The sequence below is a fragment of the Serinus canaria genome, chromosome 1, assembly GCF_022539315.1.
Source record: "Serinus canaria isolate serCan28SL12 chromosome 1, serCan2020, whole genome shotgun sequence".
NCBI classification, from domain to species: Eukaryota; Metazoa; Chordata; class Aves; order Passeriformes; family Fringillidae; genus Serinus; species Serinus canaria.
The window spans coordinates 108,264,092-108,277,799 of record NC_066313.1 but is presented as its reverse complement, the minus strand read 5'-3'; the positions used below and the strand labels follow the sequence as shown (position 1 = coordinate 108,277,799).

Genomic DNA, 13,708 nt, shown 5'->3' with positions numbered 1-13,708 from the left:
GAAAGCACAGCTTAAGCACAACTACCACTGGTCACACTCTTACACAGGACACCTGGCACAGTGACCTGGGCTGTTTAACTTCCTTTTGATCTGCTGGAGTAAAACAGAACTGATGTGCTGAATGGAATCTGGATGGTAGCCAAGTAAGAATCACAACAACCCATGAACTGGATTAATGGTGCTTTGGGATGGCAGATTTCTGTCCTGTCATACAACTTTGCACCAAAAGCCCTCAAAAGAAAAATACTCTGTTTATCAGATTCATACCTATTACTTATATAGAAATACTTCAGGCCATTTTTCACTGTGCCATCAAAAGACAGCACTTACTTTCTAACTGACTGAAAATATTGTTTGTCATCCATTTCATTTGCAACAGGTTTTGTTTCCATGTTACATCCCTTCCTCAGTCATGTGATATCTATAAATGTGGTAAAAGGGCACAACATCTGCATTATGTAACCAGTCAGCCAAATCTCAAATATACCATAGCTGTCTCAGTAGCTACTTGCTTTAAATTTCCTTATATTCTCAGGAAGTGTTCTGTAATTTCCCATAAGATTCACCTGAAAAGCTCTGTGGTAGGATTTGACCCAGAATTAGTAACACAGCTTTATTTGCTGTTGACCACAGATCCCTAATGCCACATGCATCAATTTAATTTGAAAATGTAAAAACTTTTAAAATTGCACTTAAATTTGAAAATTTCATGTCAAATATACCACATATACTTAAAAAGCATATGGGCAACTGGTTGGGATTGATTCTGTTTGTGGGATTGATTATGTGTGTGGGATTGATTCTCATATTGTTTATATGAGAAAAAAATATGAATATATAAATGAAATGAGAAACTTCATCTTTTTAAATCTACATATAACCTTATAAATATAAATAGAAGCTCATAAAAGAATTTTCCTGGAAGTTGCATTGTGGGATTTTTTTTTTGCATTCAAATTGGGAGATTAATAAATATTAGTTTCTTAAGATACCTATCCCATTTTATAGCATGAGAGTCCACACACAAAATATTTTTAATTTAGCCAAAGAAAGTCAAGTTTCTTGAGTGACTCAAGACTTTAGTCTAACTTTACTAAAGCATCTACAATCCAAATTCCACAGACTGATCACATCACACAGTTTGAAACTCAACCACAATTCATGAAAATGAGCTTAAAAGCTTACCTGGATTTCATATAAGTGGGCAATGTGAAACTGAACTGTAAGAGTGGGAAAATCAAAATTATTAGTTTTAATGAACAACAGCAATTGCAATGTTTTGAAGTGAGGGATAAACAATGTTTCAAGTTTATCAATGCAAACCCAAGACAAAATCAGTTTTGAAGATACCAAGAGTGTTTTTTTACATTGATATTTTACATTTAATATACCAGACCTGACAGAAAACGAATATCCTAACAAAGCACAAAAACTGCAAACAGATATTGGGAAAAGCAGTCCGTGGATTTTATTTGTGTTCTGAAACAGAGAGTCCATTAATCTTTCAGTAAACTTAGCAATAAAATCTCTTGAAGTTAAGGTAAGAGCACACAGGTATCATTTTCCATACATAACCAAGCTAGAAATAAACATTTTCATTCAGCTGCCAAGAACCAGACTAGCTGGGTTACAGAACATTATGTTACACACTGCCAGTTTTATATGGGATCTTAAATTTAGGTGTTTTTTCTTCCTTTTAGGAATTGTCTTTTCTTTGTTAAAGTGAACCAGAAGTGTTAATTACAGGTGATATTTTGATTGTTACTGTTAAGCATTTTCAATTCCTCATACAAATTGTCCAGAATGCCATAAATACCACCAGCAGCCTGTGCAGGCAAGAAGATTGCTGGCTGGTGAAAGAAAATGGGTTGTTCAAGAGTAAAAGCAGAGAGAAAATTACCCTCACAATGCTCAAATCATCACAGAAAAGACTTGAGGACTGCTAACCTGGACTATCCATGGAATGGTAGATAGCTAAAGCTAATTGAGATGTATGTAATCCTCATTCTGCTTTGATGAGGAAAGAAAAGTTCCTTTGAGACAGACTTTTGCTCCATGTTCATGAGGATTACAAGTAAGAAAATACCTGTATTTGAGCCAAGTCAATTTATTTCAATTATTCAGATTCTCTCCCTTGAAGCTACAGAAAAGTGTGACACCAAATTACCACACATACAGGTAAGATGGAGTTCAGGGTTTCACTCTGGGTCATAAGGGAAGGAAAATATCTCCCTTTGTGCATTGCTTTGTCCTCTGCTGTAAAGAAGGAAGCTGAGTGCACTTTGGAAACCAGGTCAGAATGAAATGCATCATCTAAAATTTTAATAAACTTTTTGTGTTCCTTGCTAAAGGGCACAGAACACACCCATTATGTTCACTGCATCATCAAAAACTTCACTCTGTACTGATGAAAGAAAAGCCCTGCATTTGTTTCAGGAGTTCATTATCTAAAAAAATCTCTCTCTTATTTTTTCCCCTCCTAACAAAACCCTTTAAGTGTGAAGCTCCAAAATGAAGTGATGCCTTGGAGGGGAAAGGAAAATTAAAGGTGTCAGATTAGAGACTGCCTAAATAGGAAGAAGAGATGCTTAGTAGTCAAGCATTTCTGCTGGGAACACACTCAGTGTAATACTCACCCAGCCCTTAGAAATGCAAGGGGGGAATTCAATGGAGCATTTAGTGAGGGTACCCAACACCCTGGGGCTGGGCAGGGGGGTCAGTTCTCCTCCCAGAACAGCATAGTGGGACCTGGCCAAGCACCTCTCACCCTCCTCCTTTGGGTTTGTCAGGCACTGAAGCCTTTACATGGGGCCAGCCCCCTACACAAATCTGGGGGCAGAGGGGACTGGAGGGGAAGGGTTAGGAAAACCTTCCAGAAATTCAGAGGTGCACTGAAAACTGATAAAGTTTGTGAGAAAGAATATGAACAAACAAGAAATACAATAAAGAATCACATGTCTGGTAGAAAAGTAATAAAAGCCTATTGACTCTGGGAGAATTCAGCAAATTTTTACAAAATTATCTGTGCCTGTTGCTGATAAGGGACAAAGCTTTGAAGACAGCCTTGAAGCACAGCTGGCTCCTTGATACAGCCAGTGGTTTCAACCACGTGAACAAACTCCCTTTCACTACCTTGCTGATACAATATTCCCAATTCTCTCCAGTTTTTACAGAAATGCTTTAAAATATTATATCCAATGCCTCTGAAGTGAGACTTGGGAGGTAACTTAAGCTCTACATGAACAAGTTAAGCTCGAGCATGAAGGTATCTTAAAAACTGAAGGAATAATTTCCTTCACAACGCTCTGCCTTTTAATTCTCACAGACTCCAAAACATGGAGAAACAAATGTTTTCTCTTGCATACAATTCCACTAATTATGGATAAATACTTGCAGGACACTCTGTTACAGCCTACAGAACATTCTGCCTATGACAGATCACACTGCACTAAAGATTAACATGTTCAAATACAGACTAATAGATAGCTGATATAAAAAAAAAAAAACCAAACAAAAATCAAATATGGTGTTTTTTTCTTATTTCTACAGTAAGATTGATGATGAATTTTGGATCTATAAATTTAAATGGCATGAAAATAATCACTGAAAAGTTACAGATTATTAAGATGATGCAAACTTTAAAATAATTGGTATTAAATGTGTGCCACGGCACAAGCATCAGGTTTATAAGTACATAAAAAGCAGTCAAATAGTAAGTTTCCTCCAGAATTCAAGCCTTCAGAGTAATGAATAAGCTAAGTCTCAATTTTTACTTATTCCATTTCCTTAAACAATCCACAATTCCACTGGAACATCTCTCTCCACTGACAGAGGGAGACAGGTTTTGTAGTCTCCCTCTCTCAGTACCAAATCTTTTGATTTTGAAGACCTGGTTCATTCAAAATTCATACAGTAAAAAAGATCCAGAACAAAGTAAATACTCATTGGTTACTTACTTTCAGCGTTAGACAAAGTGCAGGGATTGCAGTCAATCAAAGCTAACTGAAAATGCTGGAAAGAAAAAAGAATTATTTGCTTTTCAAACAAAGTAATACTAGCACGTGGGCAAACTACTAAGAGTAAATCAATTTTGTACTTCAAAATCAATACTGCATTTTACCATGTGTCTTAAAAAAAACAGTTTTCCATTTCTGTTCAACTGCTTACTAGAGGAAAGTAATTTTTTTTTTTTTTGCAAACACTTCAATGCTTCCAGGAATGTAAGATAGCAACAGATCTTCATAAAACAACTGGGGTTGCATCTGAAATAATGAAGGCATCAAATGAATGGTCAAAATTGGAAGATTAAGTTTTTATGCACACAACAGGGACTGCAGACACACCAGCTCACAGCCTCATGGAGATAAATACTTAGCACTCGATCCATCTAGAAAAACAGAACACTCTCCCTACAAACTGAGTGATTTAAAGTTTTTAAAAAACTGAACTTCTGTCAAAAAAAATTTAATATGAATACCTCTACATTAGAACAAGAGTTCATAAGGAGGTCATAAGCTTTCAAATCCTCTCCTCCAGATGCTGAGAAAACTTCAGTTAAACATTAAAGCTTGTATAATTTTAATCACTTTCTTTTAAGGAATACAAAAAATACCTTTTAAAACATTCTAGGTTCTGAGGTAAGTTTTTCACTCATCTAGAAAGAAGGTCACAAGAGCAGAGCCATGAGGTCTGTCTGCAAATGTCATGTTAATTCACTGCAAGTGTATAAAAATGAATGGAACAGGCACAGAAACTCCAGTGCCTGAGCTTTTCCATAAACTTTTGAGAAAATCCCCACATGGTGTGAAATTTCAATTGACATATTAGCTCAACAGAGAATAAGGCCCAGGAACACAGGAGCCAAAGAGTCACCCTATGAAATTCCACTGTTAATTAATACAGTTACTTACAAAACACAGGGTCGGGTGATTTCTAATACACAAAACATGACACTTGAGTATACTTTATTTTCTTAGCATAAAAATTGTAATTTAGATCAAACTATTCAGGAGGCCAAACTAGGTGGCACTGGGAGCCCTCTGCAGTAGCTGGGAAGAAGAAAAGTCTGTATCAATGGATAGGTGCTTCACTCTCTATATTGTACTCAGAGCTATTAGATACTACTTAACTTTCCTCATGGTCTTAAAATCTCCTTGAGTACAGTATGTCTATACAAAACACATCTCAAAGATGTGTAAGATTTTATCAGACCATCACATTTCCAAAAAACCCTAATTTTAATAGGGACAAAATATTCAAAAATTAATGTATTACCCATAACAAGAAATAAGAAGAATGCTGACAGTTCCATAAGCTCTAACATACACTGGTGCAGCTTCCTCCTCACTCCCTTTATCAAGATAATTTGTAACATTTAACAGCATTTAAAAAATGAACCAAACTCAAGGTAAATAACAACACAAATTCATGATTTATAATGAACACTTCAGCAATATCCCCCCAGAAGAGAACACAAAAACCAGTGGACTCACACTGTAAAATAATTTTTTAACCTTAGCACAAGCATTAAATAATAGCTTACAAATAGTAAATATTAGCTTATTTCTCTGCTGTCTGTTCCTCTCCCTACTGCTCAGCAGGCAGACAACTTACAGTCTCCCCTCACATTGCAATGCAGGTTGAGTGCCTTAGAGACATCCTTTAGTCTGTTACCATAGTGATTCTACTAAGCAGACAACTTTTAAAAAAAAAGCCTAAATAAAAATAAAATGTTCTATCTTAAATTGCATTTTGCCTGACAAAAGAATAAAGAAGGCTCTGGCCTTTACAACTGAGTGTTACTGATCTAAAAGGTACAAAATCCTTCCTGTACAGATGTGTCATCTTGCACCATCACTTACAATTACTATGGAAAGATAAAGCAGAATGGAACAGATTTGCTCTCACCTAGCAATGCTATTATAAAAAATAAGCAGATCTAAAGAAAAAAGATTGACAACTGTTCTGTAGCAGCTCTTCTGAAGGGTTACTGCAGTGAGACTCACTGAGAGAAAGCAGGCAACCATGCAAGAATAGCTAACCATTTTAATATATAAGTATGCCAATAGTATCAATGCTATACAGTAAAAAAAAAGCAGAAATATTCTCAGCAATGCCTCCTAAAAAATTTAATATTCACTGCTGCAGTAGCCAACTTCTGAAATTCAAAAATCCACATAATGAAAATTTTCTTAGTGTGGTAAATTTCTATTTGCACTGTTCACTAATCTACAAATGGTTAAGAAATTGATAAACCTAAGCCAGTAACTACAGAAAAACACACCATTTGCACTAGACAGTTATCACAATTAAAAGCAATACACAGAAATCCCAGAACCTTTCAAACCAAGAACCTCTGAAATGCACACACACCAGCAAACCTGCACCTCTTGCCGGATAAATAATACAGAGCTCCCCGTTAAGTACCCAAAATCAGACAAAAAAATCCCCATGCACACATTCTAACACATCAACCTCAAATGCAGATCCACTAATCACAATTACCAGCATCAAAAAATTTAAAAAATAGTAATAATTTCCAACTTCCATTTCTGCAACCAACAGCAGCGGCAAACATCTGCACCCCTCTCAAATATTGCAGCACTGAGCTGGCTACTGCTGTGTGGAATAGTTGTTATGCAGGAGAGGCCGCTGCAGCTCAGAGACGACACACAATACCTCAAGGCAGACAGCAGTCTATAGAAATTCAAATCCCCAGTAAGAGGATTTACCTAGAAGGCAGTGTTCTGAATGTTAAAAACTAACAGGCTCTTCTCAAGGGCTTCGGCTCAAGGCACAATCACAGAATCGTTTAGGTAGAAAAGACTTTTAAGATCAGCCAAGCCCTAAATCACCTTGATTTGTAGCCATCTGTAATTGCAGAGTTATCTGCAGCCCATTCCATCTACTCTGGAGTCCTTGACTTGCCTCTGATTGTGGAAACAATTCCGAAGATAACCTTTCCAAGGATGAGAGGTACAGTGGATTCCATATAAAGAGAACTGATGAAAGCACTAGGTCTGGTAGTAAAGTAACAGTAATCTGATGCTGATTTAGGTAACTTAACATGCTTTCTCTCACAGAATTAACACCGATGCTTTCAAATGTAACAGGCAAGTACCCAAGGTTTTGTCGTTTCTTTAATCAATAAATGACAAAAGCAAAAAACCCTTTTCAGTGCAAGGTTTTCAGTACTGTCTCTGTTTACATGCAAACCTGAGACCTCTGTAGTGATTCTACTCCCTCCTCCTCTCCAGGGTGACATCAAGTTTAATAGCTCTCGGCTCTGCATATACTCAGCAAGCAAGGCAAGCCATCATCTGAAACCTGACAATCCTCACCGACTTACCATGAAGGAAAGATCCATCATGACTCAGTAAAATTCTGTCAGGAGATGGCTTTTTCTGCCTGTGTGACCTAGGTGTGATGCCCGTGTTGCCCAGAGCAGCTTTTGTTCACATAAGTAGGACACGGAGAGCCTTGTGTAACCAGCTGGGGCAGGGTGCCAAGCCTCCATTTGCCAGGCATCTCTGGGACCAGGGGAGAGGGTCAGGAGAGGACACGCTCCATGTGCTGCCACAGCAGCTCATCCTGCTGCTCTCCACTGCTTTCTGAGCTCAGAACAAATTCAGCTCACAACAGAAAGGTTTGTGTAGTGTAAACACTCAGGTACTTTTGTATAACATTAAAAAAAAAAAAAGCCAACTTAGAGATAGGAGAAAAAATAAAACCTGCTGGAGGACAGAAGGAATAAAAACCACATATACAAATGCACTGAATAGCAGCAGTGCGTTCTGAAAAATCTTTTGTTCTGCAAGCTCTAAGAGAAAAATGATTTTCAAACAGAAACATCACACAAGCTCTATTTTTGCAACCCATAAAAAGGCTGCATCTGAATTTACTGACCAATATCTTATTCAGTGATTTTCACAAAGCTATCTCAACACTCCCATTTGCCTCCACTTTTTATGCATTATTTCTGCAACATCAGAATTCAGCTATTCCTGTGCTAACAGCCTGACAGACTGCCAGCAGCAGGAGAACGTCACAGGGACGGGCATGACTGGGAGCCTGCGCCACTGCCGCAGCACCAGCGCGGCCGCGGAGCTGAGCCGGGGTCGTGCCAGGACTCAGCCTCCAGCCCCCACAGCTGCCCAGGCTGCACAGAAAGCTCAGCTCAGTCCTTGCTGCCGACCTATGGCTACACTCTAAGTATTTTCTGAGTATTGTGTGGCCAGCAGGAGCAGGGAGTCATTCTTCCCCAGTACTTGGTGCTGGTGAGACCCCATCCTGAGTGCTGTGTCCAGTTCTGGCCCCTCAGTTTGGGAAGGATGTTGAGTGCATCCAGAGGAAGGCAAACAAGGCTGGTGAGGGGCTTGGAACACAGACCCTGTGAGGAGTGTTTGAAGGAGCTGGGGCTGTTTAGCCTGGAGAAGAGGAGGCTCAGAGGTGACCTTATTGCTCTCTGCACCTTCCTGCAGGGAGGTTGCAGACAGGTGGGGTTGGTCTTTTCCACCAGGCAGCACTGACAGAACCAGAGGACACAGTCTCAAGATGTGTCAGGGAAGGTATAGGTTGGATATCAGGAAAAAAATTTTCACAGAAAGAATGATAAAGTACTGGAATGCTCTTCTCAGGGAGGTGGCAGAATCACCATCTCTGGATGTGTTTAAAGAAAGACTGGACATGGCACTTGGTGCTATAGTCTGGCTGAGGTGTTAGGGCATAGGTTGGACTCGATGGTCTTAGAGGTCTCTTCCAACCTCACTATTCTGTGATTCAGCAATTTCTTCGTGCCCTGAATGCCAACCTTGCAGTTACAGCTACATCTGATAAAAGTGGATGTCTGGATGGAGATGCCTCTTAAGGAGAAGGTCCACGAATGAAGCTCACCAGAATCAATGAATATCCTGAGCTGGAAAGGACCCACAGGGATCACTGAGTCCAGCTCCTGGCCCTGCACAAAACCATCCACAAATGTCATACCATTGACACTGACCAAACATTTCTTGAGTTCTGCCAGGCTGGTTCTGTGACCACTGCTTGGAGAGCCTGTTCCACTGCCCAGCCACCCTCTGGGGGAAGAACCTTTTCCTAATATTCAACCTAAATCTCCCCTGACATTTCAGGCCATTCCCTCAGGTGCTGTCACTGTCACCACAGAGCAGAGATCAGTGCTTGCCCCTCCTCTGCCCTTTACAAGGAAGCTGTAACTGCAGTGAGGTCTCCCCTCAGTCTCCTCCAGGCTGAACACACCAAGTGCCCTCAGCTTTATATGGCTTCTCCTCAAGGTCCTTGCCCATCTTTATTGCCTTTGGCCACACTCCAATAGCTTCACACTTTTTTTTTTTCCAATTGTGATGCCCAAAACTGTCCCCAGCACTTGAGGTGAGGCTGCCAGCACAGAGCAGAGCAGGACAATCCCCACCCTTGCCTGGCTGGTGATGCTGTACCTGATGTCCCTCAGGACAGGGATGTCCCTTCTGGCTGCCAGGGCACAGCTGGTTCATGTTCAACCAGCCATGGACTAGGACACCCAGGCCCCTTTCTACAGCACTCCTCTCCACCATATCATTCCTCACTCTGTCCATACACCCAGGGTTGCCCCATCCAGCCAATAAGGACATCTAAATATTTTGGTTGTCCCACAAATATTGAATGCTCAGCTCCTGAACCACCTATTCCTCTTCCCATGGTGTGTTCTTTCCCACCTCCCAAATGACTGAGGATATCACACAGCACAGTAATTCAGTTTTAGCACTTACTCCTCTTTGTAATCATGGCATTTCTAACATACACCTGTAATTCTCTTTTACAGGAATTAGTCAAAAACCCAAGTGAAACTAGGTAAGAGAGAATAAAAGAGAAAACTCTGTAGGGCAGACATTGTGGTATCATTATTCACTGCCAAAACCAGCCACACTAATAACTCTCCTGCAGTTTCATTACAGTGCCATGCTGCATTAAAAAACTTCCATGGATTTACTTCTTGTATGTATCTTTGCACCACTGACATATGCAAACTACCGAGACTAAGAGAAAAATTTCAGTCCCAAATGCTGCTTTCCAACCACTTACATTTTTATTGAAATTATCTTTTGATTCACTTCATTTTGCTTTCCACAAAATGCTTTTTTGTGTGAAGTGATTGAAATCTTGGATATCCAACCTGCAAGAGCCAAAGCCCTCTACCTTGTTTTTTACCTAAAAAAGCAGCAGTTCCTCATAGAATTGAAGACATAAAACTAGACATGAGAAACTAAAACATCTCATAACCACATGTATTTTGACTAGTTATTTTTAATAATTCAAATACATAAGGTTTCAATGTACAATGTTTAAACTCAAAAATTACTAATTTAAGCCCATTCGAGAAAGGTAACTGGGTGGTAAAACAGCACATGAAGGCTCAAAATTAGAAATTTTCATTTTCCTAAATACTTGTTTACTTATTACTCAGAGAAAGAACAAAAACATGAATGATACAGCTACAAGAGTTTTGTGCTAGCGTATAATAGCTGTACTAGCTAAAAATATCTTTCCTAAGTATATATATACAGGAGAAATATTTGAATAAGTGGTAGAAAAGTGTCTGACTGACTATAAATAAATACTTCAAGCTGTTCATCGGCACATCAGCATTTAATGCCTTCATATTTCATGCATATTCATACAATTCATGCACATTTTAATTCTTTTGCAGCCTTTTTCTTATCCTAATATAAGCAGCATGTCTTAACATTACTAACAAATGAGAATCTTTAGAAGAATAATTAAAAAATTAAAATTATATTTAAATTGATGATTTACGGGCAAGATGAAAGCATAAGCCCGAAGCAAACTACTGGAATAACTGTTTTGTGTATAAACAAAACAGTTGTTTTGTTTTTTGTACTGTTTTCAGTATTTCTACTAGAAGGCAGATAATTGAAAATATGAGAAATTGAGTTCTCACTTTTCTAAAGGTTTCATTACTGGATACAGGGTGCACCTGTAATAGAATCAAATGAAATTCCCAAAGCAAAACATTGCTTTGTTTGCTATAAACCAACCTGTTCATGTCCAGCATTCCTATTGACCACCCATTAAAAAAACCCACCCCACAAACCAAACAAAATCCACAAAAACCACACAATTTCCCTACCACAAATCTCCAAACCAAAGCAAACAAAGCTTCCCCTCATAAAACCAAACCCTCAGAAAATCTGCCCCTGGCCCCCACTGCTCCCTCAATGTTATCAATCTAATAAATATAAAAACCCAATGATTTCTTTTCTCCCTTAAGTATAAATTCTGTATTCAAAGGGCTTTCAGGATCATGGCTCTAAATCCCCACTAAAACCACGAGACTTCAACAGCACCAAGCAGGATGAGCACCAGAAGGTTTCCCACAGCTGTCACCTGGTGCTCAGCTCCCAGATCTCAGAGGGCTCTGGAGCAGTATGTTGTACAGAAATGTCCTCCAAAATTCTCTTTGAAATCTTTCATTCCCACATAATTTCCTAAAAACTGTTTAAGATTCAACAGTACTTAAAAGAAGAACTGAGACACACATGCAAGACAGGATGGTGACATGCACCTATGAAAAAAGGAGGCTAAATTTAATAAAATACCTTCAATAAATAGGAAAATGACCATGACAGGAAGTGGCATGTCAGAAATAATGTGGCACGAACTCAGAAGTGTGACTATTTTTTCCAATTACATTTACCCAGTGAATAAAAAGATACATTATATTCCTAGAGATCTTGCTTTATTCTCCTTTCAGATTCTCACAGTGCCACTAGAGCTACCACCATGGAACACAGTATTCCTTGTGTCATTTGTAAGAAACAGAGATCAGAAAAGGGGCAGCAAGACATAGTAAACTAAAAAAGCTGGACTGTGAGGTGAACCTCAGCAGCATGGTGTTGCTACAGTCATCAATCTATAAAAAGAAATCCATCCCCCAAGTCACTGCCAGTTAATTTTGGAATGAATTGGACTTTTCTGATCAAAGGGGCAAATTCAGCTTTCATGTCTCACCTCTGGAGGTAACACTGCCCCATCTGCCAGGTTACACAAGGACTGGGTTTTTTTCAACCAGAAGGGACACTTTTTTTACTTAATGTAAGCCTGAAGGCCAAGTAATTTTCAACAGCATTGGTGCTGCAAGAGTTTATGGCAATGGGGTAACAGAGAAAGTCAAGGATTCTCACAGTAATTTGCAAATCTTAACCGCAGAACAGGCAAAACCAGTAATTGATTTTGAAAAAACACTGGGAGTTGATTTTATGCTTGTTAAACAGCACTCTAGCAATTATCTTGATCATCAACATCTTAAAATAGTAAAAATTAATTTTGTGCTTAAATTGCTTACATAAAATACAGATGATTTATGTTAATGCTCTAAAATTGTGAAAAACATGAGATATATGACCTTCAGACTTCCATCTTCCCCCTTAGCCTGAAGTCTCTTACTGACAATGCCTCTCACTGACAATGACTCATCTGCTGGCAATGGTTTATTCTTACCAATTACAGACTTAACATGAATGTTTAAATACCATCAAAAACATTATGATATTTCAAAGTACCTTAATGCGACGTTGGTACAATCTGTGAAATCCAGAGCAGCCACAAGCAAATAGCAGATGAAAAAGCCACTTCCACTTTCTGCCTCCATGTGAACTGGGCAAAGAGCCCCAGGAAAAAAAGTCTGTGCTCAAGGCCAGTCACAGGCAGGCTGGATCCCAACCCCCTTAATTACTCTCTAAAATCCTGGATCCTTTTAAAAAGGTCCACAAAACCAAAAAAAGGCACAACAAGACAACTCTGTCTTTTTATTGCTTTGGGTTTCTTATCTTTCTTTTGTTCGAAAATTAGATACTCTGTGTCTCAGAGAATGAGACAGACAATGTGTGAAAACATCCCTTCACACTCTTTCCTCACATCCCTTCCCCATTTCACTCTCCCCATGCTTGAGCATAACCAGTGCACCAGCACCTCACTTCATTCTCTTCACTAAGGAAGCATTTGCTGTTTTGCCTCTCATTCTCATCACCCTGAGTTCTGGTTTAAAATGCGTTTTTTCAAAATCACAGTCAGACTGGATTTTAAAGAAGCTACAGCCTTGTTCTACTTAATTTTCCCCTCAACTGACACATGGTGATGTTGAACTGGTAAGTTTCAATCAGTAACACTTTGTTTTCAAACTAAGTAGCTAAGTCCTTGGACTGTACTTTAAATCCACAGCTGAGCTGAACTGGAAACAGCTCGAAGTGTTTGAGACCAAGTTCCACTGGGTCTTTTGCTCCTCACTGTGATTCTTTACTAAGGATTGCAACCTCCATAGCAAAGCAGAAAACCAGAAACTCTGCTTCAGGTGCCTCAGTTGGTAATTCCAGAACAGTTTCTCATTACATTCTGAACCAGAAGGGGATAAGACAGCCCTGTCCCCTCCTTCCCATTCCATCAGCCTTGCACTGGATGTACCAACCAGGCCATCTCAAGCTGAGCTGGCTCAGACTTCTGATCCACCTCAGTCTGCAAATGGGGAAAAGCAAAAAAATGAAAAATCACTTGATTCAATGTGGCTGAGAGTGTTGAACAAGGCAATCAGGATTGCAAGGTAGAAAAAGAGACAAACTTAGGAACAAGCTGCAGTTCTATTGCTTTAAGAAAAACATGAAACCATCTTCAATGCAAACACCCATGTTCATTTCACCAT

The 13,708-nt window shown here is 39.2% G+C and overlaps 1 protein-coding gene across 10 annotated transcripts in view; it reads right to left on the bottom strand.

The window, feature by feature from the left end:
• KDM6A (lysine demethylase 6A) overlaps positions 1 to 13,708 on the bottom strand; it is a 151,187-nt gene that overhangs the window by 55,343 nt on the left and 82,136 nt on the right. For all 10 annotated transcript variants that reach the window (XM_018913470.2, XM_030234074.2, XM_050980365.1 and 7 more), the window contains exons 7-8: positions 3,957 to 4,011; positions 1,186 to 1,220 (exon numbers count right to left, since the gene is read on the bottom strand). In XM_018913470.2, coding sequence (XP_018769015.1) covers positions 1,186 to 1,220; positions 3,957 to 4,011 — 90 coding nt within the window. The remainder of the gene's footprint in view (positions 1 to 1,185; positions 1,221 to 3,956; positions 4,012 to 13,708) is intronic.